The sequence below is a fragment of the Monopterus albus genome, unplaced genomic scaffold (assembly GCF_001952655.1).
Source record: "Monopterus albus unplaced genomic scaffold, M_albus_1.0 scaffold148.1, whole genome shotgun sequence".
In the NCBI taxonomy this organism is placed as follows: Eukaryota; Metazoa; Chordata; class Actinopteri; order Synbranchiformes; family Synbranchidae; genus Monopterus; species Monopterus albus.
This window is the reverse complement of record NW_018128028.1, coordinates 39,762-62,719: the sequence shown is the minus strand read 5'-3', so window position 1 is coordinate 62,719 and position 22,958 is coordinate 39,762. Positions and strand designations below refer to the sequence as shown.

Below are 22,958 nucleotides of genomic sequence, written 5' to 3'. Positions count from 1 at the left end.
GAGGAAGTGTCTGGAGAGAGGGAAGTCTGGGCATCTTTGCTTAGACTGCTGCCCCCGCAACCCGGTCCCGGATAAGCGGAGGAAAATGGATGGATGTATGGACTCAAAAATACCCTTAAATTTGAGTGGACAGTCCTGAATACAGTAAAATCAAAGTATTAGAAATGTCAGATTTTGCCACAAGACGATGTTTTTACTGTCCAGTTTTCCTTTAAGTATGTGTATATATAATAAGATACACTCACCGGCCACTTTATTATTTATGAAGCTCAGTGTCAAAGGAAATTGTCATAAATGTATAAATTCAATTATATGTTTATTATTGAGGCCATAGTTAAAGGTGGTGTTGTACTGGATTGCATTATGTTTAGAGGGGTCTCTATATTTTTGTCCTCCCCAGCTAAGTACATGAGACAGTCAGAATATTAGGAACACGTCTGAATATAATGTAGTCCAGTACAACAAGACCTTTAACAATGATCTCAACAGTAAACATATAATTGAATTTTTACATCTATGACAATTTCACCAAAAACAAATATTTTTAGCTTCATAAACACAGATGTTAAGGCAGAAGAGTTGCATGAATCGCATACAATTGTACAGGTGTACCTAATAAAGTGGCTGGTCAGTGTATGTATAATGGTATGATTACATTATATTCAATATACATAGATTCAATTACCTTTATTTAAAGAAATAGTTTGACACCTATGAAAAGACACATATTTGATTTCTTGTTCAGAGTTGGATAAGAAAACTGATACCACTCTCTGGTCTTTATTCATTAGAAGCAGCCAGTTAGCTTATAAAGACTGACAATAGGAGGAATCAGCTAGTGTAGCTCTGTCTGGAGGTAACAAAATCCACTTAATAGCAGCTCTAAAGCTCATAAACTAACACTTTATATGTTGTTGTAGTTGTTGTAACTGTGAAAGTATAAGTATGACAACAACACACTGTGAATGTTATGTGCTGGAATAACCTATTTCTTGACCTAGTGCAATGAAATGTCAGTTTATGTATAGATTAAACAAGTGTGTTTTGTTACCTTCAGACAGAACTAGCTGTTTCCAGTCTTTATGCTAGGTTAAGCTAACCATTTGGCTTTAACTTTAATATTTGACATAAGATATGAGAGTGGTATCAATAAAGCAGTAACTATACATGTATTCCCAACCCAAAGGTTGAACTACTCCTATGTGTTTTACTATTGCTGGTGGTGACCCGCTTATTTTCTTTTAGCTAATAAAATTTGGATTGACATGTCAAATATCCTTGTTCATCTCTGCCGGGAATCACAGTTGACAGAACAAAACCATCAAGCGACATCTGTTTCTCTCTGAGCGGATATTAAAAGATATGCTAATTTTAAAACCGCAAGCAGCCCACAAAGTAACACTTTGATAACTGCGCACTAGGACAGCTAATATTGCCGTTCTGACCCAAAACAAACATGTTGAGGAGTTTGAACTGGGAAGTGGCGGCAGTCCATGAATCCTTCCCAGCTTGGCTCCCAGCAGGGTATTCCTTCCCTACTCTTTCAGAAATCTTTAACTATGTCCCACAGGAGAAGCAGCGTTTCCCCAACATGCTATTGTCTCAGCTGAGATGTGAACCTGCCAGCGGCTTCGCTCCCATCACCACAACACATCACAGTTTTGTCTGTGCTTCCTCACAAATGAAATGCTGTGAAGCCAGCGGACTGGGTCACAGGGAGCTGGTACAGACAAGAGGAAAGTGTGAAAGAAATATCCTGTCAGGACAGCTCGCACCTTCACTATTTTCAGAACATACTTCTGCTATAAATCTACTCTTTAACAGAGGAGAACACCAGAGTCCATCTCCTTGAGTTCAGTCTTGAAGAAAAGTGACAAAGTGACGAGCTCGGAGCTAAATATAGCTGAAAGCCTGCACGCTGACTGACAGAATGCTAATTGTAAATCTATTTAAAATGTCAGGACAGAGACAAAACATCAGGTATACAGTATGCGGGAGGAAACCCTGGAGCATTAACCATAAAGGGAAGACTTGTGGTTTGGCTATTTGAAACACTCCACCGTCCAGTATAGTAGGATACTCTAAACTGATAAATCCATCACGGTGCAGTGACACACCAGAGGGAAAAGAAGCCATTACACCCACTTGGAGTCAAGCTAAGAGCTCTTTGAAGTCAACAAAACATTTCACAAATCATTCAAACTGATACAATCCATGACAAATGTGCTGGTGTCCCCTAAGCTCAGCACTCCTGACACGGTCTATTTCCAGGGTGAGTCTGAGGCTAATGTGAGCCACATTATTTGTCAAAACTTTGGATCTAAGTGGCTCTGTCATAACTGCTGAAGGAGGTGCCACAAAGTCCTAACATAACATGTGCCTCTGACTTCCCTGCTGTTTGACCACTTCAGATTGATGAGAGGGAAGAGGGCGGTTTACACGTTGTAGGTGACTCTCACCAGTGACGCTCCAGGAGCTGCTCCTTCCCCATGTTTCATAGTGATAAAATGTTTGGTGCCAGATGTCACTATCTTCCATATGGACTGCTGCATAACGTACACACTGTTTCCAAACTATGAGACACCAGATATGGAGGCCTGATGGTCTGTCAGCTCCATAAATGGTTTGAATATATATATAAATCCATTAGTAACTGTTTGCATTTTGTCAAATATAATTAAAATCACACGTTGCTAGAAATGTGAAGCAAATACCTAAGTTCCTGACCGATACCATACATTGTCATGATAATAAACACATTTGCTGTGACCCGTGTTTCATGACTGACTGTTATGACTGTTATCACTCACTTAACTCGTTTATCTTTATATGCATTAAACAGTGAAGGTTCACAGTCTCTATATATTTATTGTAGAAGCTTTGTTCCTAAACAGCTCTTTCAGCTGGAGGACAGTCAGCACAAACAGATAAAATAAGTGGACAGAGAATAAGGAGAGCTGCAGCTGCTTTGGTTTTAGGAGACTGTGTTACCTTTCTGTACACAAGGCTGCAGCTTCAGGAAGCCTGATGCAACGCTGAACTCAGTGTATAAAAAAAAAATACAGTTTAATATCTCATCAACTGGTTAGTAACTATTCTCAGTGATCCATCACTGCATGCAATTTGTTGCAAATGTGATATACATTGAGAAAAGTGTATGTACCTCTTCACAAACCTCTTTGCATCAGGTGCACAGGCCAAGATACAATACTAGTAAAGTAAAAGGACTGTAGCTGACACACTGATTTGATGCACCAAAAATTATGTTTTCTCAGGCCAGGCTGCCACGCCAACGACGACAACAGATCAACATCTATTCAGAATGACTGCTGACTGGCCTCTTCGCAACCACCTTACAAATGTGAACACGGCGGGCAACGAGCCAAAAAAATATTTGAGCCCTCTTTTCCCATGCATTCCAGCTGGTGGTGCAGAGATAAGCACCAGCTTTGGGTGATTAGTTTCTGCCAACAAAAAGCTGCACCACAAAGATAAAATAAAGAATTTTCAAAGTTGATTTACTAATTCTGTCATCATGATTATACAAGGCATAAACACACACACACACACACACACACACATTTAGATGAAGCTGTAAAACCCTTCAGGCAGATAAACTACAGTCTCGGGCAGTAAGGACTTATGTTCTAGTCAATTCTCTACATTTCAGGCACTTCAAATAACAACAACTCCAACTGCGTAGCTGACATTACGATCACTATGGATTGTTAAAAAAGGTAATTATGAATTTAACATTTACTAATCTGACATGACCCAAAGGCACAGCTCAGTGAACATGCCCTTGTAAAAACTATTTTGTTTTTGAGAGATGTGGTTTCTCTGTTGTGGAAACCCATGGTCCTGCTGGCTGCACCAAGCAAACATTAACATTTGAGTGGCCTAAAACATCTTTTCAAGATGACATATGTTTAAACAGCAGTAAAACAGAGGAACTGATTAGTGCTTTGGTAGTTAAAATGTGATTCACATAATGAGGCAGTGAATAGAGTTTGGCGGGTCTTGTTCTCAGACACATCAGCCATGTCAGTATAGGCACTGCTACATAAGACATATGGAATCACACAGCTGGTCTGCCTTTTCTGTGCTGCATGCCTCTGTCATGATGGAAGTGCCAGATGTATATATGAGCTAGGTGCCAGAAGTTAGAATTTTTCAAAGACAGTTGTGTCTGCTCACTCAACATGATCATCAGGCTGTACTTTGATGTGCTAGCTCCACACCCCTGGTCAACTGGGAGGAAATATGTAAGACCAGCTACTTGTCAATTGAAATGTGTAAACAGCATGCCTCTTCAGAATCTCTTTATTTAGATTTGAAGGGTCAGAATGCCAAGAGGTGCAGAGGATGGCTGCACTCAGAAAGGTTTTGCAACAGTTAATACTGTGAAATATGTTGACAATGTGAAATGAATAATGTTAAAAATATGTGATTTATTTGGAAAAGTTAAAAACTCCTGTAAATCAGATGAACACTGAAGCCGGCAGTCAGGTTCTCTATCATGCTTGTGCTTTGCACTAAAAATGCAAAACCATACCAAGACACATAGCATGTTGTTTTAATGTGTTCAGGGATGTTGTTCTATGTTTGTAGGGCAAATGTCCTACAAAGCAATGAAAAAAGGAAAATCTACTGCAGCCCATCTTTATAACACACACACAAATGTGCATCTCAAATCACTTGTTTCCACTCCTGATGGTGTATGCCTATGAACATAAAGGATATGACTGCTTAAAATAACACCACTCCAGTGACCTCTCGCTTTTTTCATGCTATAAACAAGAAATAATGAAAATTTCCAAACAGCTCTGCACAGTTACAGAGGCAATGATTTTGTAGTTTCTGGTAAAATACATTATGTGCTTGTTTCCTGAGGCCTTGAATGAACTATAATGCTGCTGAGGTTAGTGGGTGTGCAGTGGTATACTCTATAGCACATCTTTAACCAAAATGAAATGCCTCTGCATACGTGTGTTCATCTTCTTCTTTGCCGAGCTCTCTTCATGGCTCATACTGGTGGTTTTGTCACAGGCAGGGAGCACTGAAACAGGACTTCCCAGCTTATGAAGGACACCTGCTGAGTATAGATAAATCAAACTCACACTGGGGAAGAAGCCTAGCTGCCTAAGCCAGTTAGAAATGCAAAGCTTCTCTGACAAGCAGACAGACACAAGACAGGCAGGAGCGGAGAGCATCAAAAGTGCACGAGTACGAGAGCTCCTCGTTCACAGGCACGACACAGTGCACATTAAAACTTGTGTGAAAGGCAGCGAGATGTTTTTCACCGTGAGCAAATTTCCTGTTTTCTTGAACATGTTGCACTTCACTTTTTCATGAACCGTGGAGATGTTGCTGTTAAGTGTTTCCTCGCTCCTCTGTAGTTTTGTCTCTGATGAGCCACATGACAAGAACAGGAAAAGAGGAACCTTGTGTAAAGAAATAAAGCTTTTCTCTGAGTCTTGGTTTTGCAGAACGGATGCAACATGGCAGTTGATCAAAAGATCACAGATGTAGACATTGTAGTTATGGACTTGTGTTGTTGCTGTGTGGTTATATACTATATAAATGAGTGAAATGCCTGGAAAGCTGTTTAAATTACCCTACACTGTACAGACTGTTGTTACTTCCTTTCAGCAGACACTAAAAGGGTTAAACACAGTTGGAGACAGCAAATGTAATAACTGGAATGTACATTTTTCTGTGAGTTCCTAAGGTGAAAGAGCAAAATGTAGGTGACAGAAGAACTTGGTTATTTTAGTGACACAGTATCTGGCAAAGGACCAAGGCTAGGGTGCTCTGAAATAGCTTTGTATGTCCGGGAAGGGATAGGAGGCCAGGCAGGCCACGGAGCAGACCTGCTCTGTGGATGTGGAGTCAGCTAGCCTCAGGCTATAACATACTCCCCCACCTCTCTCACTGTTTCTCTCTCTGAAAGAAATAAAGTTCACTTCCTCTGTCATCTGGACACAAGGCCAGGCCAAAGCCGGGCGACGGACTGACTGGCAGCCCAGCTTTGATTTCATTGTTGCTACAGAGAAGGATACATCCACACTGTGTCCCTGTCCTCTCCACATTTGGAGGAGTTAGGTCTTTCCAGCTTCCTGCCAGAGGAGGGGTACAGTATTAAGGGCAGCAACAAGCCATCTGGGCCTGCTTCCTATGTTTAAAATCTCTGTCCCTGACTGAGTGTTCCTGTGCCTGCCTCACAGGCACACCGGACAACCCAAGCTCTTCCTCTGTGGCAAACTGTTTTGCGCATATCATCATATTTATTACTGAGAAATGGTTTTCCCTGCCAAGAAGGGAACCAAGCATATTTTTGGTAAATGCTGAGCCCTAGCTCCTGTTGAGAAATGTTTTAACTGTGCAAAGTTTAGCACCATCTAGGCCTGCTGTGAGGGCTCCCATGCTCCTAAAACTCCCACTGTGACTGTTTAGAGGCCAAACTTTTAGGAGCCCTATTATTGTGCTTGTTACCTAATCCCTGGTGATTCGGGCTATAAACAAGTCTCCATGTCAGATGTCCCAGTGAGCTAAATCAGTCTGCAGCAGCTTAAGCCGCTGTAGAAATCAAGGGCAAAGAAAGGAGTGTCAGGTCAGCAGTTATGGTGCTGAACGCCTGAAGGGAAGGAACCCGGCAATTTCCCACGGACCTCACGCAACATCCAATGACAAGGCAGAAGGTATGAGTGACCAATAAAAAGCTACACAGACTTCTAATACACAGACTGAGCAACAGCGTGAACCTAATAGCGATGGTGGTACTCCTTAACTGCTCTACATGATGTTTGCTTCTAAGCAACACAAACACAATGAAGTGTTGTAATTTCTTTGTAACAGCCACCCCGGGATGCTGTTTGTGCCTTCAGAGTGAGAGGAGACAGTCAATAAAGTCAGCAGATGCCACAATGCAATTTCCCTCCAGTGTCTCACAATGCTGCTTACAATAATGTTTTCATTGACTGTTACAGCTGCTGAATCTTATATTATTAGCCTTGCTTTAACATATCACAAGTCTTCACCGAGGTAGGTATTTGTAGCTGTGGTATTCAAATCCCCTACTTATTCTGGACTCCCCAATTTGTAGGTAAACCAAATCCACTAGGTACTAGCTGCCCAGCAGCAGCAACATGGCATATATTTCATCTTCCGGGCGAAAGTATAATTGTGCACATTCTCACCCCTTCATGCAGGAGTTAACAGCCTACACTCAGAGTCGTTCTATAGTTCAAGTACTCGATGATTGAAGCTTTTTTTTGTGCTTAGCTGATATGGAACTCTTATGTCAACATTGGAGAAAAGACAGAAAGAGAAAAAAAAAAATCAATCTGTTAAACCTCCCGAAGGAGAGTGTTTTAAGAATGATAAGAAAAAGGAACGGAGCAAAATGGGAGCCTGCTGTGGCTAACATTTCATTTGCACAGTAGGCACACAGAGAATGACCCTGAAGGGGCACCTTTAAAACATATGAAACACTTGCTGTGTATACTCACTCTTTAACAGGCAAGTGGGGCTTTGACAGTAAAAGACTAGTTTCAGAGAAACGGTTACATTAATTGTTCTTTGTGGTGGTGGGTCAAGCAATTAGAGAGCTCGCCATCATAACAAGACAAAAGCTACCAATGTGCTTCATCAGAACTGCTTGTCAAATGAACAACCAGCTTCAGAAACCTCCTCCAACCACACTTTTACAAAGAACTGGAGAGGTTGTGTCCAGAAAATTCTGTAACTTGCTGAAACCAGCAGTCACATATTGACACATGGAGAACTCAGAAATATGAAAACAAAAATACCACGGCAACCACCAACTTAAATACACATTTGGCTTTGCTGGTGGTGAAAGCTTACAGTATCTCTCAACTGTAGTCATATTTGGGGTGCAGGTGCCTTTAGCATGATCAGAAAGTGAATGACCAGAGATCCAAATGTGCAAGGGAGCCTAGCTACTCCACGCCAGCGATGAGTGAGGCACCCATTTATTTGGACTTTTGTAGCAAAGAGCTTCCCACGCGGAGCAGCATCAGCATTCCTCTCTCATCCGAGCTGCTCTCGAGCTGATAGAACAAGCTACTCAAGGACAGACACCAAGGGTCCTGAGGTTGAATCCTGAGACCAGCTCTGAGAATTGGGGGCTATTGTTGGCTAAAACAACTCACCCTCTCCAAGTGGACGACTAGAATAATACTCAAAGCTGAAGAGTCAGATTTCTGAGATGATCTGATCAGGCGGAGGTATGCATACAGAAAACTCTGCTAAAAGCAATATCAGCACTACACAAAGCAAGCCAAGGAGCATTTGGCTCTAGAGTTCAGCTTTAGAAAAAAATAAGATTCGCTGCTTTTGAATATAGCTTTTATAAATTTAATAGCTAATTATGCGGCAACAAAAATAAGGAAATTAACAGGAGATGAATAAATCAGTGATTCACTTCAAAACTAATCAGAAAAGTTCCATCAGATGTCTTCTTTAAATAAGACAGACCTTCTGTAGCTGTGTAATATTTTGCAACCACAATAATTCAGAGCAAAGCCAGATTGTGACAGGGAAATGAAAGAAAAAGACTTGTGGTGAAAACATGAAGCTCCATAAATGCAGCTGCTGCGTAAATTAAATCCTCCACCCATAAAATGACAATGACCTCTGGGCTGGCAGGTCTGCACTACACTCTCCTCCAAGCTTCCCCTATGATCATAATAATGGGAAGCCAGCGCTCTCATCGTGCTTGCATCGCACTGTCTCAGAAGAATCTTTTAAATGCCACATATTTATTTTTAATGAAAGAAATTATGGGTGCAAAAGGGATTAAAAACCCTTTCAGACAAATCTGAGAATTTTAGATATTAATTGAGAGATAACAAGTCTAATCTACACTTACAGTGTTAATGCTGCCTTCCAGATCCACCTTTTCTATTTTGGAGCTGTCTCTGAATCCATGGAGAAAATAAATATTTAATGAATTGTACATTTCACTGTACATTGAAAACCATATTTTCCCTCATGTGAGCCAATAAACATCTTATCATAATACAAATTTCATTCTGAAGTGATGGAGACAAAGTTGCAGTACAGAGCTAGAACATGGCTCTTTTTCCTTCATCTCCCTGCTTCGGCGTGGTACTCAGTTTCACTGTGAGGCTGTAATTGAAAAATGTATCTGATATGAAGCTAGAGATTCTCTCTATTGTACATCTTATCAGCATCAGCTGAGAAAGACTGGGGGCCTGTATGGTTGAACTGTCAGTGCTGCACAGAAGTCTTTCTACAGATAAGACCACACAGACCCTAAGAGGCACATCACGTTTGTGTGATGACAGAGGTGTCAGACAGAGATACTCAGTGTGGATTTATTCTTCAAAGGTTTGGATAGAGCTTTAAACTAACAGGGGGAAGGAAGAGAGGGACCTCAGACTCAGTTTTCACAAAAGCCATTTGTCGCACATAATAAAATCTCTCATGACTGAGGGGTGATAATGCTAACTGTTACTGGGAGCAATGATCCCCCTGAGATGGATTCTGTGATGCCATTAGTACTCATTTCTCTCTGAGTCACCAGTTATATCTGTCCCTCTGATAACTGAGCACAGCTCAGTGATATTTATGAAATGAGCGAGAAACATCCCAGCCATAATGCCAGGTAGCAATCAGAGTACTGCAGTCAAAACAACCTGCTTTAAATGATTTAGTGTTTCTTGGTTCGTACTGAATGTTAAGTGGCAGTATCTCACCTTCCACTTTCTTTACAGAGGTCCACTCATCAGGAGGACATAGGTCCAATTGAGCCAACTCTCTTTCACTGTCTCCAAAATATATGACCTACACAGGACTACATACACTGTGATGGAAACTCACTCACAACAAAATCTGCTTATCTTTGCATCATCAAATAACAGCTGTGTATTTATCAAACACAACAACAGCATACCTCCCCCTAGTGCCTATCTGAATGAAACTTACTAGGTCCCATACTGAGAGACAAAGAGGCAAACATTTAGTCATGTATGAGTGATTAATTGTGCGTTGTCCTCTGGTCAAGAACAGAAAAATCCTATGAACTGTGACTACAAACAGCTGGGGTTCACAATGGGCTAAAGTGAAAGGACTTTTAACTGAATATGATTCGGTAGTTTAAAAATAAAGCAGAAATACAATTTTTTTTTATAAAGTTTGAGTTCAGGATCTTCCTGGCTTCCATTTAATACCGCAACCTGACACGGATCAATTATTTCCTGAAAGTCAGAGTAAACAGCGAACTCAGTGCTCAAAACTTTCAGACTCGTGGTAAAAGTCTCCTCACCTGAGGCATGTGCTATTCCAAACCAAATCCGACAGAAAGTCGTAAAATCTGTCTTCATCTCCAGATCTCCAGCCCAGAAGTGCAGGAAGCTTGAGCGATGTACAAAAATAATAAAACGCGTTAGTTTTAATGCCGGTGGAGACACTGGAGAGGTGTTTTGCATGAACGTCCGTGGACGGGAAAAACTCAGGTGAACCTCGGCCAGTCGATGAAGAACCTATCTGTACTCACAGACAGGACAGAGCCGAACACTGAGGGAAATGGTCAAAAAAACTGTCTTTTCCCTTTTTGTCAAAAGGATGCATCAGGCATTGAATGGGATTTACAATGATTTCCCTTTCCTTTGCTCGTGACTGGAAGCCGTGCACAGCCACACAATCCATCCAGTTCAAGCTGGGTTGTGTGTGTGTGTGTGTGTGTGTGTGTCTGGGGGGGGTGACCTTAACATCCAAGACAAATCTTGCATTTGTTTTATCCTCTGTGCTGGAAACCTATATTAGGCTAATTTTGAAAGTACAGCTGTAAACTCAGTGACAGAATTGAAGGTGCTGTTGAGGAACGGCCCTTTCCCATCTGTTGCTTTGGTGAAAACAGTTTAATATTGATTTTCGTTTCATGGATTTTTTTTCAAGCAATTAAATGCTTCCTGGCACTCATATAGCTCAGCAGGTAACCCTAATGCCATCAAAAATTCTTATAAAGTCATCACAGGAATGCAGCAATGGCACCACAGGAAGCAAACAAATACCACAGCAAAGCAGAACAAAGACATACAGCCTAGAAGAATATTCCTGCATGATATTTTCTTCTGTGCTCAGCTGTCTTTAGTCCTTCAAATGGTATATTTAAGGTACTCATGACATGCTTTTCCTTGTTTTCTGACTTATCTGCAATGTGAAACAGTGAATGATCATCTTAAATGTGACCTAAAGCTCAAAAAATGAGATGTGCACATGTTCTAGTACTTCTATGCAGAAGCAACTCAGTTTATACATGTCTTGCAAACTCTCGCTCATGAGAATTTATTTCTAACAATGTGAATTCTTACATGGCAGCTTAAGGATCTCCTTGAATGGTCATACTCTCCAGGCAGTTGTTCATTCATGTGAGCTTGCCTGGCATCCACCAGTCCCATTTTAAAAGCAGAATTTTTCAACTGCATGCAGTTTTGTGGATATATTTCACCTCCTGCAACCGCACTGTGACCAGAGGATGTGGAGAAAAATCCAGGGCCTGAGGTTACTGCATGTCCAGGAATATTCCTGTACAGGGACTTGTTGTTTTACCTGACCAGGTCTAACCTACAAGCAACCAGCCAGTGAAGTGCCCTGTGACGCTTAGTGATGAGCTAATCATCCCTGGATTCCCCTGGAGCAGAGTACCTGTTTGTTTTGCCTGTTGAGGCCAGCGACCACTGGTTGGATTTACTGACCTTGGAGCTACTTGAAAGGGAGTGATGTTTCTACTACTTGGCGGGACTTAACAGTAAGTTAAAAAAAAACACATGTTGCATGTTGTTAATGCCTTGTTTTTGTAGAGAGAATTGTTGTAAGGCTGGAGAAGTTACTATGTCTGTATTATGCCAGTTAAAATATGGGGTTTCTCAATTACTTGCTTTGTTTAGTGTTACACATCTCTTTTCATCGGTACATATACCATTGTTTACCTATCTATGGAAGAGAAGTTCAAGTTAATTAATACTATAGCAGTTTGTCGTGCTGCCCACTTTCATATTCTGACTTGAACATGTCAGGTAGTACCCAAGATTAAACATTAAATGGCTGGAAAAGAAGGTGCCATGGGCGCTTTAATGTCTGTATTATGCCAGTTAAAATATGGGGTTTCTCAATTACTAGTCATGCCTCTAGTGTAATTTTGATATGTTCAGGCCAGATGTTTGTCATTAATTTCAGGTAAAAAAAATTAATCATTTGTGCTTATGGACACATTTTTTCCAGGCAAATCTGAGCTGAGGAGTCATGGGAATAGCTCTCTATTAAGAGTTTGTAATAATTCTCACAAAGGGTCAGATGTAAAGATGCCTCCAGACCAGAGTTCTACATGCACCCTTCCCAGCCCCCTCCACCCTGACATTCCTCCCCTTCAGGGAGTCCTCAGAATGTCGATGAAATTCACATACTAAGAGCACAACATGACCAAAGTCCCGATGTATTTTACAGGGAGGGATTTTAAAGAATGAAAACCCATGCACCATTAAAAAAAAATCAAAGATAGTACAAGAAGTGGGCACTTTGATGATGAAGCGCACATAAGATTTTTCAGCTGATTGTACATAATGAATTCCTTAGCCTGTAGCTTAACCATCACAACTGGATGCCTAACCCTAAAGCCAAGTCTCAGCTGTCTCTGAAGGTGTTTCAGACAGTAAGCAATGGCCAGAATGTACTCACTTTTCCTAAACATCCTTGCTAAAATTCAAACTGGTCTTCACAATGTATAGCTATATAAGTGCTCACATACACACACAGAGTATCTGGCACGGGCACATTTCACTCATTAACCATCTGATGTAGCTGCAGCTTCTAGGCCCAGTCAAACCTCTTGTGGAGCCACAAAGGAACCAGCAGGCCCACTCAGACCAGTATAATCAATCCCAGATAACCCCAATTTTCAGCACCAGGAGTGTGCTGGGAAGTCAAATCAAATCTATAGCACACTGTAGCTCACTTGGACATCCATTACAGCAACAGTAATGCTGGCTGACTCCAGACTCCTTCCTACCTGTGCCTTCAGAACATTTGAAAACCAATTCAGCCATCAAACAGCAGCGGTGGACATACATATATACATACAGTATATATATGTATAATATTTTTTTCTCAATATGATTGTGTTGCTATTCTCACTGATTTCTGAGCTATGAAAAAGCTAACATCAAGACTTTGTGGAATAACATGGAGTCAAAAGATCACTCCATGTTATTCTGGGCATGCTTTTTCCCCCCAGATTCCTTAGGGCAATCCACATTTTTGACCCTAAAACACAATGTTGTGATTGAATGGTTGTAATTAAAATGTTCCCCTGCCGCGTTCTTGGCTTAAGAGGAAAATAAACACAGTAAATCGTGTTGACAGTCTGACAAAGCTTTGACCGGGGAGTTACCAAATCTCATTACGAATATAAAACAGATAATATCATAAACGCATGAAAACACTTGAGCTGCCAATATAATAATAAATTGTATGCAACAGTGATAACAAACAATAGCCCTTATGCAGGATAACATTATTGCCGCTGCTGTGTCAGATGAAAAGGTCTGAGTTTATAATCTCACTGACTCCCGTGAGAAAACTGAGGACTCAAGGACTTGTCCTTGAAGTGTCAGCACTTTATCCGGCCCATCCTCAGGTCAGGAAACACATTACAGGTCCAAAGCTACTATCATAGGAAGGATGTGGAGCAAGCATGCAGTCCAGCTCTCTCATTGAAGTCATGCCCATGAGCCCATGCACAGTCCACTGCACTCTGACAAGCCACTTTGAAGCAGTCATCACTGTTCAAGAGGGCTGTTTTGTTTTGTTTTGATTGTGGCAGCCATGATTTGTCATCAGTTGTAGGTCATGTTCGCTATCAGTCAGTGATTATAGCTGTGCCTCTGAATAGTAGAAGGAGCAGCACTGATCTCATATAAATTATTTACTCAATCAGTTATTGAGTGGCGTGCAGTCTGAATAAATTCCTCTGTGATGGTGTCCCCTTGCAGCTCAGAGCAAATGGTACCTGGAGTTGAAGTCTTTTCATTTAACTAGAACAGGATCTTATGTCTATTCAAACCTGCTTTAAACAGTAAACACAACACTCATATATTATCACTTTATAAAGTTGATACCAAATGTGTTAGCAAAGAGTTTGCTATTTACACCTCAAGCTACGAAGAAACATTAACATTTCCTTTAGGTCCATTTTACTTCTTTAGCTGTTAAATGCTCCACTTTGTTCACAAACCCATTAACTTTGTCTGCTGTTTGGGGCAGAACATGTGGATTTATTAGAGCCTTTGCCCTGGAAACAGCTGTCTGCTGATATAAAGAAAGCTAATGAGTCATGTCACTGAGACATTTTTTAAATAATTCTAAAGAAAATAATATTCATCGGTACAGCTTGAAAGATGTGTAAGAAGTGTTTGAAACCTAAAATCATCACTTGAAAGATGATGAAAAGCTCCACAGAGTTGAGGGGAACTGCAGTCAAGTGATAACTCTTCTCTCTCTTCTTCACTATGAGCAACAAATTTCATATTACAGCAGGTCCTTTTCTTATTGTTAAAATAAAATATTAACACTGTTTTTTTTTCTTACATCAGTACCTCAGCTAATGTAGCTACTTACCACAAAAAGGGATATTTAATTTAATTTCATTACAATATAAAAAATAATAATACATGCAATAGCAAAGTAGTCAGACCCCATCACTTTGTAGTAGACTTAATTGAATAAAATTGTAATTTTGGTCATCAGTCTACACTGTATAACCCACAGTGACAATGTGGAAACTTTTTAAAATAAATTTGAGCAAATTTATTAAAACTAAACACTGAAACCTCTCATTTGCAGCAGTATTTATACCCTGAGGTGGCTCACCACACTGTGGTCAGGTGCATCCTGTTTGCTTGACTGGACATAGCTTAGAAAGATAAAGTCCCACAATTCACATTGCATGTCAGGACAAAACCTAAGGCATCAAGTCCAAGGAGCTTTCTGCAGTCTGAGTCAGACAATAAAACTGTGGTGAGGCATAGATCATGGCAAGGGTATAAAACCACTTCTAAAGCTCAGAGTGCTCCCGCGAGCACAGTGGCCTCAGTAATTGTTAAATGAAAGTAATGTGGAGCCACTAGGACTCTTCCTCGAGTTCCCCGCCCAGCCAGACTGAGCGAGTGGGGAGGAAGGGCCTTGGTCAGGGAGGTGACAAAGAACTGAGCAGTCATTCTAAACAGAGCTTCATAAATCCTCTGCAGAGATGAGAGAACCTGCCGAAAGGACTACCATTTCAGCGGCTCCCCATCAACCAGACCTTAATGTTGACTGGCCAGACAGAAGACACAAAAGACACGTGACAGCTGCTTGGACTTTGAAAAACAGCATTTAAAGAAAAAGGGTTCTCTGGTCTGATGACTCAAAACTGAACCCTTTGAGAAGAACTCAAAGCACCAGGCATTAATCATCGTCTGCTAATACCTTCTCTATGGTGAAGTATGGTTGGAGGTGAATTGAGGGAAGGATGAATGCAGCCAAGAAAGTGCCTTGAGGAAAATCCATTCAAAAAGGACCTGAGACTGTTCACCTTTCAGCAAAACAACAGCCTGAAGCCTACAGACAAGGCAACACACTCTCAGTCTTTGACTGCCCTTGAGGAGCCCAGACAAAGTCCAGACTTAAACCCCACAGAACATATGTGGAGCGACCTGACCTCCCCATCCAACATGACAGAGTGTGAGAGGATCCGCCAGGAAGAATGGGATAAATGCCCAAATTCAGGTGTGCAAAGCTTGTAGAGACTTAAGAATCAAAGCTGTACTTGCAGCCAAAGGGGCTTCAACAAAGTACTATAATCTTAGTGTCATGTTAAAACAATCATAAAAGGGTCTGAATACTTTCAAATTCTAACATGAGCAACAATATAATGCAGATAAAACTGTAATATTTGGACATAAATAGATTTCCTCATAACCTCTTCATTTTCATTGCTGAGGCTCTATTAAACTCAGTAGATTTGAGTTGATTGTAATCTGCATTTTCAGGTCAAAGTGAGTGACACTTGCATTGTTAACGCACCCATCCCCATGTGGCAGGAAAAGCTACAGGGTCCCCTTCTGGTACAGCTCATTGTGTCACCTCTCCAATCAGCAGCGGAGGCAGGAGCATCCTGCTCCAGCATGCCCCCGGAGCCTGTCGAGCAGCCAAGAGGTTGCCCTGTTTATCTGACCTTTCACCTGGCAGGAGGAAACAGGACATCAGTGCTCTTGTGTTTGTAGAGATAACCGAGAGCCCATCTAGTTTTTCTGTGTAACTGTCAGAGATGGCTCATGTATTCAAAAGTTCCCGTCCAGGTGCAGGAGAGCCAACCACCCGCCGCCGTCACTCTTGTTAGTGACTCATCAACCACAGCATTCATTATTGTGTATTCTGCTTTGATGATGCTTAATAACATCCTTGATTATTTCACATGAGGCTGTGGAAGTACACAGTGTCACAGCTGCAAAAAGGAGCCTGAGAGTTTAGTAAAGAAAATGATACTTGGTTTATTATTTGTTCAGCATTTTCACAGTAACAGTACAGGTTTATATCCAGAAATGTTTAAATTGTAATCAACATGCAATGACAACCGTGCGACATATATTTCAGACTAAACCAGTCAACATTTTAGTATTTCCTTGAGCCATAACACATTAACAATTGAGCCCATTATACCACAGGTTCAAATTTAGGCGCATGCAGATAAATGTCTATAAATGAATGTAATCAATAGGAGCTGCTACAAGTCAGAGCACTCATAAGGTGCTGTGAAGTTACATGGAATGAGAGCAGGCATCTAAAATAAAAGTGAACAGGAAAAGTTTAATTTGCAACTCCTAAAATATAAAAACCTTTTAATCAAATAGAAAATCTCAGACAAAACTGCATGATTCCTTCATATTGATTAAACTCAATGGTCCCTAAAAATCCCTTTTACATGTGAGCCTACAGACAGTCTGACTTGATGAGATGATTATTCAGATTATCATTTGAAAGGTCAACTATCTACATCTATTATAGATATATGGATGCACAGTGTAGAACCAGTGTATCCTAAAATGTAATTTGATGCTTCTGTGCTGAACACTACTCAACCAAAAATGGCTGAGAAGTGGTTCTTTGTCTCCTGATTGCAAAGTGAACGAGCCTCTTCAGAGCGATTATAGTACAATGGAATTTTTAAAAAAATGATCGGGAGGGTGATTTTCATAATATTCCAAAGCTTTTAAGGTTCATCTCAGATTGAACATAGAAACATCTAGTGATATACACACATGATGGACTGGAAAACAAGAACTGACTGAACTTTTCAACTCTTGTGATATGACAGTGCAACAATGTCAGCGCTGTCTTTTACTAGTTGAGTTCTAACAGCCTTTGGTCAGTAGGTGAATGGACATGCTGAAGAGCTCTGATTGACTGCAGTCAGGTTAGTCAGACAGAGCAACAGGAGGGTAGTGGAGGAGTTTGATGGGCTGAGGCTTCTGGCTGCTGCCACTAATGCACGGGCTGAAGAAGGGGTACACCTTGCCCATCGGCCCGTTGGTGAACAAGTAGAGCAGACTCATATCGTCGGCATTGTAGAAGGACACCCTCCTCTCCTCGCAGTCTAAGAAGACCCCGACTCTCTGTGGGGAAGAGCTGAGCTGCAGCCCGGTCCAGGGCTGGGTGCCGGCCGAGTACTCATTCCCATTTCGCAGCCGCAGCGTCCAGAAGCCGCTGTCGGGGCTCAGCTTGATCCGTGAATGCCTGTTGACAGCCTCAGAAGCCACACCTATGTCCCACTTGGGTTTGGAGCCCACTTCTACTTCCCAATAGTGTCGGCCTGACTGGAAGCCCTGAGCAGCCAGAACATTAACACACTGAAGGAAACGCTTGTCGTTTTCCGTATGTGATGTCATGTTGTCACATTCGACCGCCATGGTCTTGTCACTGGAAATGCTAATGCTTGGGTGCGCTGTCTCGACATCAAACGTTAATGGGGCAGGACCTTTGGGGTGACATAATTAATTAAAAGATAGCAGTGAAAATGTTTTCTGTAGGAGAATTCATCACTGTCTTTCTGTTACTACTTCAATATTTATATAATCCTAACAGTTTTTCCATAGTAAATCACATTGTTGAGGCAGATCCGGTTTTTAGCTCAAATATTTTTGCGTCTAGTGAATAATTACCAGGCTTCAATGACTTGAACATCTTTCTCCATGTGATATACTGTAATGGAGCCATGTATTTGTTGATGAAAGCATTTATATCAAACTCTGGGGCACGATCCACCAGCACAAGTGGCCTGTTGGGAACAAAGCAAACATACATTCAGTTAGGATCATTATTCTCAGTGCAAGTGATACTGAATGGAGGCAGAAATGCCAAAAGCAATAAATTAATCATTACACTGACATTAACACTTACCTTAGCTGTGGGAGCTAGAGGGAAGGAAATGGAGAAAAGAAAATCACATTATCGACCGTTGTTACAAACTTGTGCCAAATTCAACAACATGCTGGGTTTTGTGTAAAATTCCAATGCGACCTACATGTTCACAACTTAAGACATTAACATTTCAGACAAACTCAGGTCAGCAATGAACCTTTTTATTTGAGCTGAAACCTCACCTCAGTCAGCACCATGTTCTCAGTGGGAGCACTAGCCTGCTGTAGCGCTCTCATGTTCTCCTCAAGCTCCCTCACGGCTGCCTGAGTGGCCTCCAGGTGGCGCTGGATTTCCTCCAACTCCTCCTGCTGCTCTCTCCTCATCTGTTCCAGCATACAGGTCTCCTCATCGTGCAGGATCTGATGGAGTGCTCTGAATTCACCTTTGACATGAGCATGGAGATCTGCTCCGACTCTCTGCAGCAGGGACGATTGAATTGACAATACAGGTAGAGTAAATAATGTGGTGCTTTCTAGTTAGTACCACACTTTTCAACGACTGGTTAGAAATTGTAAAGACTTAGCTAAGATACCAAGTAGCTTGTTCCATTAAATAGCTTTTGCACAAGTAGTGTCTATGTTTCAGCTACAACTACAGACTGTTCAAAAACAAAAGGATTTCCTGTTCTACATCTCATCACAGTATGGACAACTAGACTCAAGCTCATATCTTCCACCTGGCTCAAACACATTAGATGCGTTTTTGTTTCTGTCACCTCTGACTGTGCATGTGTGGGCTTGTCATCAGGTCTTTCTGCTTATACGAATATAGCAGAATCCTTGTCATGTCAAATGAGACCGTATAGGAAAAAGGATTTCCTCTGCATAGTTGACACACGGCTAAGTCAGAGGTTAGAAAGGCGTTCACGCACCCAAGCACACAACCATTATGTTTAACATATCAAAGCACAAACTGCCACTTACCACATCTGCAAACAGCATAAGTACGCACAGCAATATACTGCAAACAGCCATTACGGAGAGACGTGTGCATTCTTATCTGTTAAGTGCTGCCATCCCTTGAGATGCGCAGAGGAGTATACCTTTATGGTATCCATCTTGTCTTTGTCTCGGTGAATACTGCTGATGTAGTCGTCCCTCCTAAGGCGATGGCCCTCCAAAGTCTCTCTCAGTTGTTTCTGTACGGCAACATGCCAGTCAAATCAATGTGGGAACAGAAACTACATCTACAGAGTTTCAGAGAATCAAGGAACTCATGAATAACTGAGAAAGTGCAAATACAGAATGACCAGAGAAACAACAATGTGTTTCTAATATGATGCAATCTAGTACAAAAGCAGCATAAACTAGTCTAAAGGGAACAGCTCAACATTTTACTAGGTAGGCTTTTTCACTTTCCTAAACTCGTGTCATCAACATGAGGTTGCCAGGTAACCAGCAGACTGCAGGAAGTCACCACCCCCGGCCAAGAAATGGTCTGGCACAACATCAGTTCAGTGGTGTCATGGGTGGTTTTTATTAGGTTTGGTTGGTGCCAAGCTAGCTGTTCCCCCGTTTACGGTCATTATGCTAAGCTACGCTAAATGGCTGCCGGCTTGGACATTATAGTTACTGAAAAGAATGGTAGTCTACTCATGTAAATCAGCAAGACAGTAAATGTACTTCCCAAAATGTTAAAACAAAACAACCACATACTTGAATAAACACCTCTGGCACAGTATGAGAGGCACAGTAATACAACTGCATATTGTTAATTTTTAAAGAATAAATTTTTAAATTATTAAATATTTATTGTAGAAATTTTGTGTTATTTGCAATCTAAAATTCAGAGGTGTTATTTGTCTGACCTTTCTGTGTGTATTAGCCCCCTGCTGCAGTTAAGTCATATATCCTGTCATGGAAAGTAATATAAAAGGGAGTGGGAAGTGAACTCTGGCCTGAGCGGTTCCAGCCAGATATGTTCAGGGTGGAACTACAGTGAAATAAAAACTAATGTAAACTGCAATACAGACTACTAGTGTACTATTGTTCGACTTGTAAAGGTCAAGGGTTGCTCATTTTTAATCGATCGGTTTACTTTGGAGCATAAGAAAGCCATACATTCAAAACACTTTATAGGTGTGACCAAGAATGAAAGATGTGGAAGGCGGCCAACAAGACCATGGTTAAATATGCAATGGAAGTGAGACCTGAAAGTGTGACCTCACCTGGAGGTTCTGAATGCAAGTGTCCGAGGTGGTGGCCCTGACCTTCTCAACCATGGCAGCCACTAGGTAGTTGGTCTGAAACTGCTTGGAGCTGAACTCCCTCCTGCACTGTGGGCAGGTTACAGGCCCATGGGTTCCTCTCCAGTACCTAGAGATGCATGTTTTGCAGAAGTGGTGCATACAGGCCAACATGACAGGTTCCCGGAACAAGTCACAGCATATGGCACATGTCAGGTCCTCTCTCAGGCTGCCTTTGGTGGTGGATGTGGCAACAAGGGCAGCAGCCATGGCTGACTCTTCTGCAGGATCTGGAGACACCGAGGGAGTGAAAACAAAAGCCTTGAGGAAAATGAGCACACAGTTTCTGTTCTTAAGACAGTTTGCGGCGAGAATTTTAACTTGGCTGAAATAAAGTACAATCTATAGAGCAACAACTCTGTGCTGTTCATCGCGAGACTTACATAATCACTGTCTAAATCTGGATCCAGCAGTGGGGTCGCGCGCCTTCCCTCGCTTAACAAATTGGGGCACTCTTCCCCTTAGCTCTTTAGAGTATACTGAGCACCAACCTGAAGCTTAAACGACAACCAGTTCTAGTGTAAACATTATTAAGTGCCCGGGGATATAAATCAAATTATACACCACGGGAACTCTGTAAACTGGCTTGTGATTTGTAATGTGAAAACAACGCTCGGTCAGATGTTTGGTTTGGTTTTACACTACTTGAAGCCCGCTAGCGCCTCGTATAGCACTCGGCCTGTTTCAGTAACATAAACAAAACCAACCTAAAACTTTACTACGATGACAATATTAAACGTTAAGGTAGCACTTTAATAGATTTACGTCACCTGTTGGTTGGAGAAATATGCAGTCACTGCAGCAAATATGCTGAGCTCGCAGCTATTATGGGACAACACTTGCACGTGTACTGCGCATGTGCTGACTGCGGCCACTTCTAATTGGCCCACGTGACTCAAACGGGGCTTTCTGTGGGTACTTGCCTCAGTCAGTTAACCTAATTGCTCTTTTCTCTGCTTAATACATTTTATGTTTCACTTTGTAAAGGCACTGCATTGAAGAACTACATTTCTGCACTGCAAGCCGTGATTAAGCAGTTTTTACTTCCTTCATCATATCTTACCACAAGCAGGGCAGCACCCAGGATTTAAAAAATCAATCCCCCCAAAACTAGCCCCTAAGGAAATAGCCATCATAATTCTATATTTATATTATTTATATAGATTAAAACTTTATTTATCTGTTCAGTTAAATTTTATTTGTGCATGATCCTGAAAATATTGTCACAATGAAAGGCCATTTCCCCAATACGTTTCAAGAATATACTTCTGGTGAAGAAAAACTAAATCCTTTCATTAGAATGTGACTTAAAGGGCCAGTTCAGAAATTTAGTATTGCACTAACAAAATCAGTACAGGAGAAGCTGAGATGTCCTGGCTTTTATTCTCAAGTGCAGGTCAAACCCTCAAAACACTGGATCCCATTATGTAACTCAATAATGTCCTCCCTACCAAGTACATTCTCAGTCTTCTTAGTATTAATGCTTTAAAAATGAAAAGCAATAACATATTGTTGCCTTAAATACAACTAACATTTTTTCTGGTGCTTTATAATTATTATTGGTCAAATTAGTTTTATTTTATGCATTGCGCATTTTTTTTTGTGCACTGCGCAGCAGTGATGTCCCCAGCCAGGAGTAAATAAGGATCACAGCCAAAGTTAGCTAAAGAAACCACTGTGTGTCTCATTTTTACAGTTTGATTCTTAATAATGTATGCTCTATTATCTCATATAACTATGGGTTTATTTATTTTGTACATGTTTTTCAAATGTGCCACCACTCTCTGATTCTGTGCCCCAACCTGGCAACCCTGTTAAAAAATTTCAAGATTTACCCCTGCATACCACAAACACCCCCAGTTTGTGACACTGACCTTCTGATTCAAGCATTGTCGCCTCTAAGCCAAAGCCATGAGAGAAAAAGAAAATAACTCAGATCCTGACTAGAGTTGCTCCTATTGGCAGCTCTGCTGCCATCATTGTGTGAGTGAATGGATGAGTGGGTGAATCTGTAAAGCACTTTGTCCAGGTAAGGTAGAAAAGCACTATATAATTGCAACCCCTTTACCATATTACCATCTATCTATCTATCTATCTATCTATGACTTGTCCTCATGACCACAGTTTTCACTCCTTTTACACAAGTTTTTCACTGAATGGTGGACACATTTGTGTCCTTCCTGACAGTAAAACTATGGAAGCAAACAGATTC

The 22,958-nt window shown here is 41.2% G+C and overlaps 2 protein-coding genes across 3 annotated transcripts in view; both read right to left on the bottom strand.

The window, feature by feature from the left end:
• Positions 1 to 10,727, bottom strand: part of flt4 (fms related receptor tyrosine kinase 4) — a 40,266-nt gene extending 29,539 nt beyond the window's left edge. Inside the window, 1 exon segment of the mRNA XM_020614612.1 lies at positions 10,313 to 10,727. Within this exon segment, the coding sequence (XP_020470268.1) occupies positions 10,313 to 10,475 (163 nt within the window). The 5' untranslated portion in view covers positions 10,476 to 10,727.
• A 5,828-nt stretch (positions 10,728 to 16,555) lies between these two features.
• trim105 (tripartite motif containing 105) lies at positions 16,556 to 21,670 on the bottom strand. Of its 2 annotated transcripts, XM_020614667.1 has the most exons (8): positions 21,517 to 21,670; positions 21,130 to 21,243; positions 20,669 to 20,976; positions 19,544 to 19,639; positions 18,684 to 18,917; positions 18,481 to 18,494; positions 18,243 to 18,358; positions 16,556 to 18,058 (listed from the first exon to the last, which is right to left on the bottom strand). In XM_020614667.1, exons 3-8 carry the CDS (start codon positions 20,954 to 20,956, stop codon positions 17,499 to 17,501), a joined length of 1,308 nt encoding a protein of 435 aa, XP_020470323.1. In that variant the 5' UTR covers positions 20,957 to 20,976; positions 21,130 to 21,243; positions 21,517 to 21,670; the 3' UTR covers positions 16,556 to 17,498. The 2 variants fall into 2 exon arrangements, with proteins under 2 accessions (XP_020470323.1, XP_020470322.1); XM_020614666.1 differs by lacking the exon at positions 21,130 to 21,243.
• Positions 21,671 to 22,958: the final 1,288 nt, after the last annotated feature.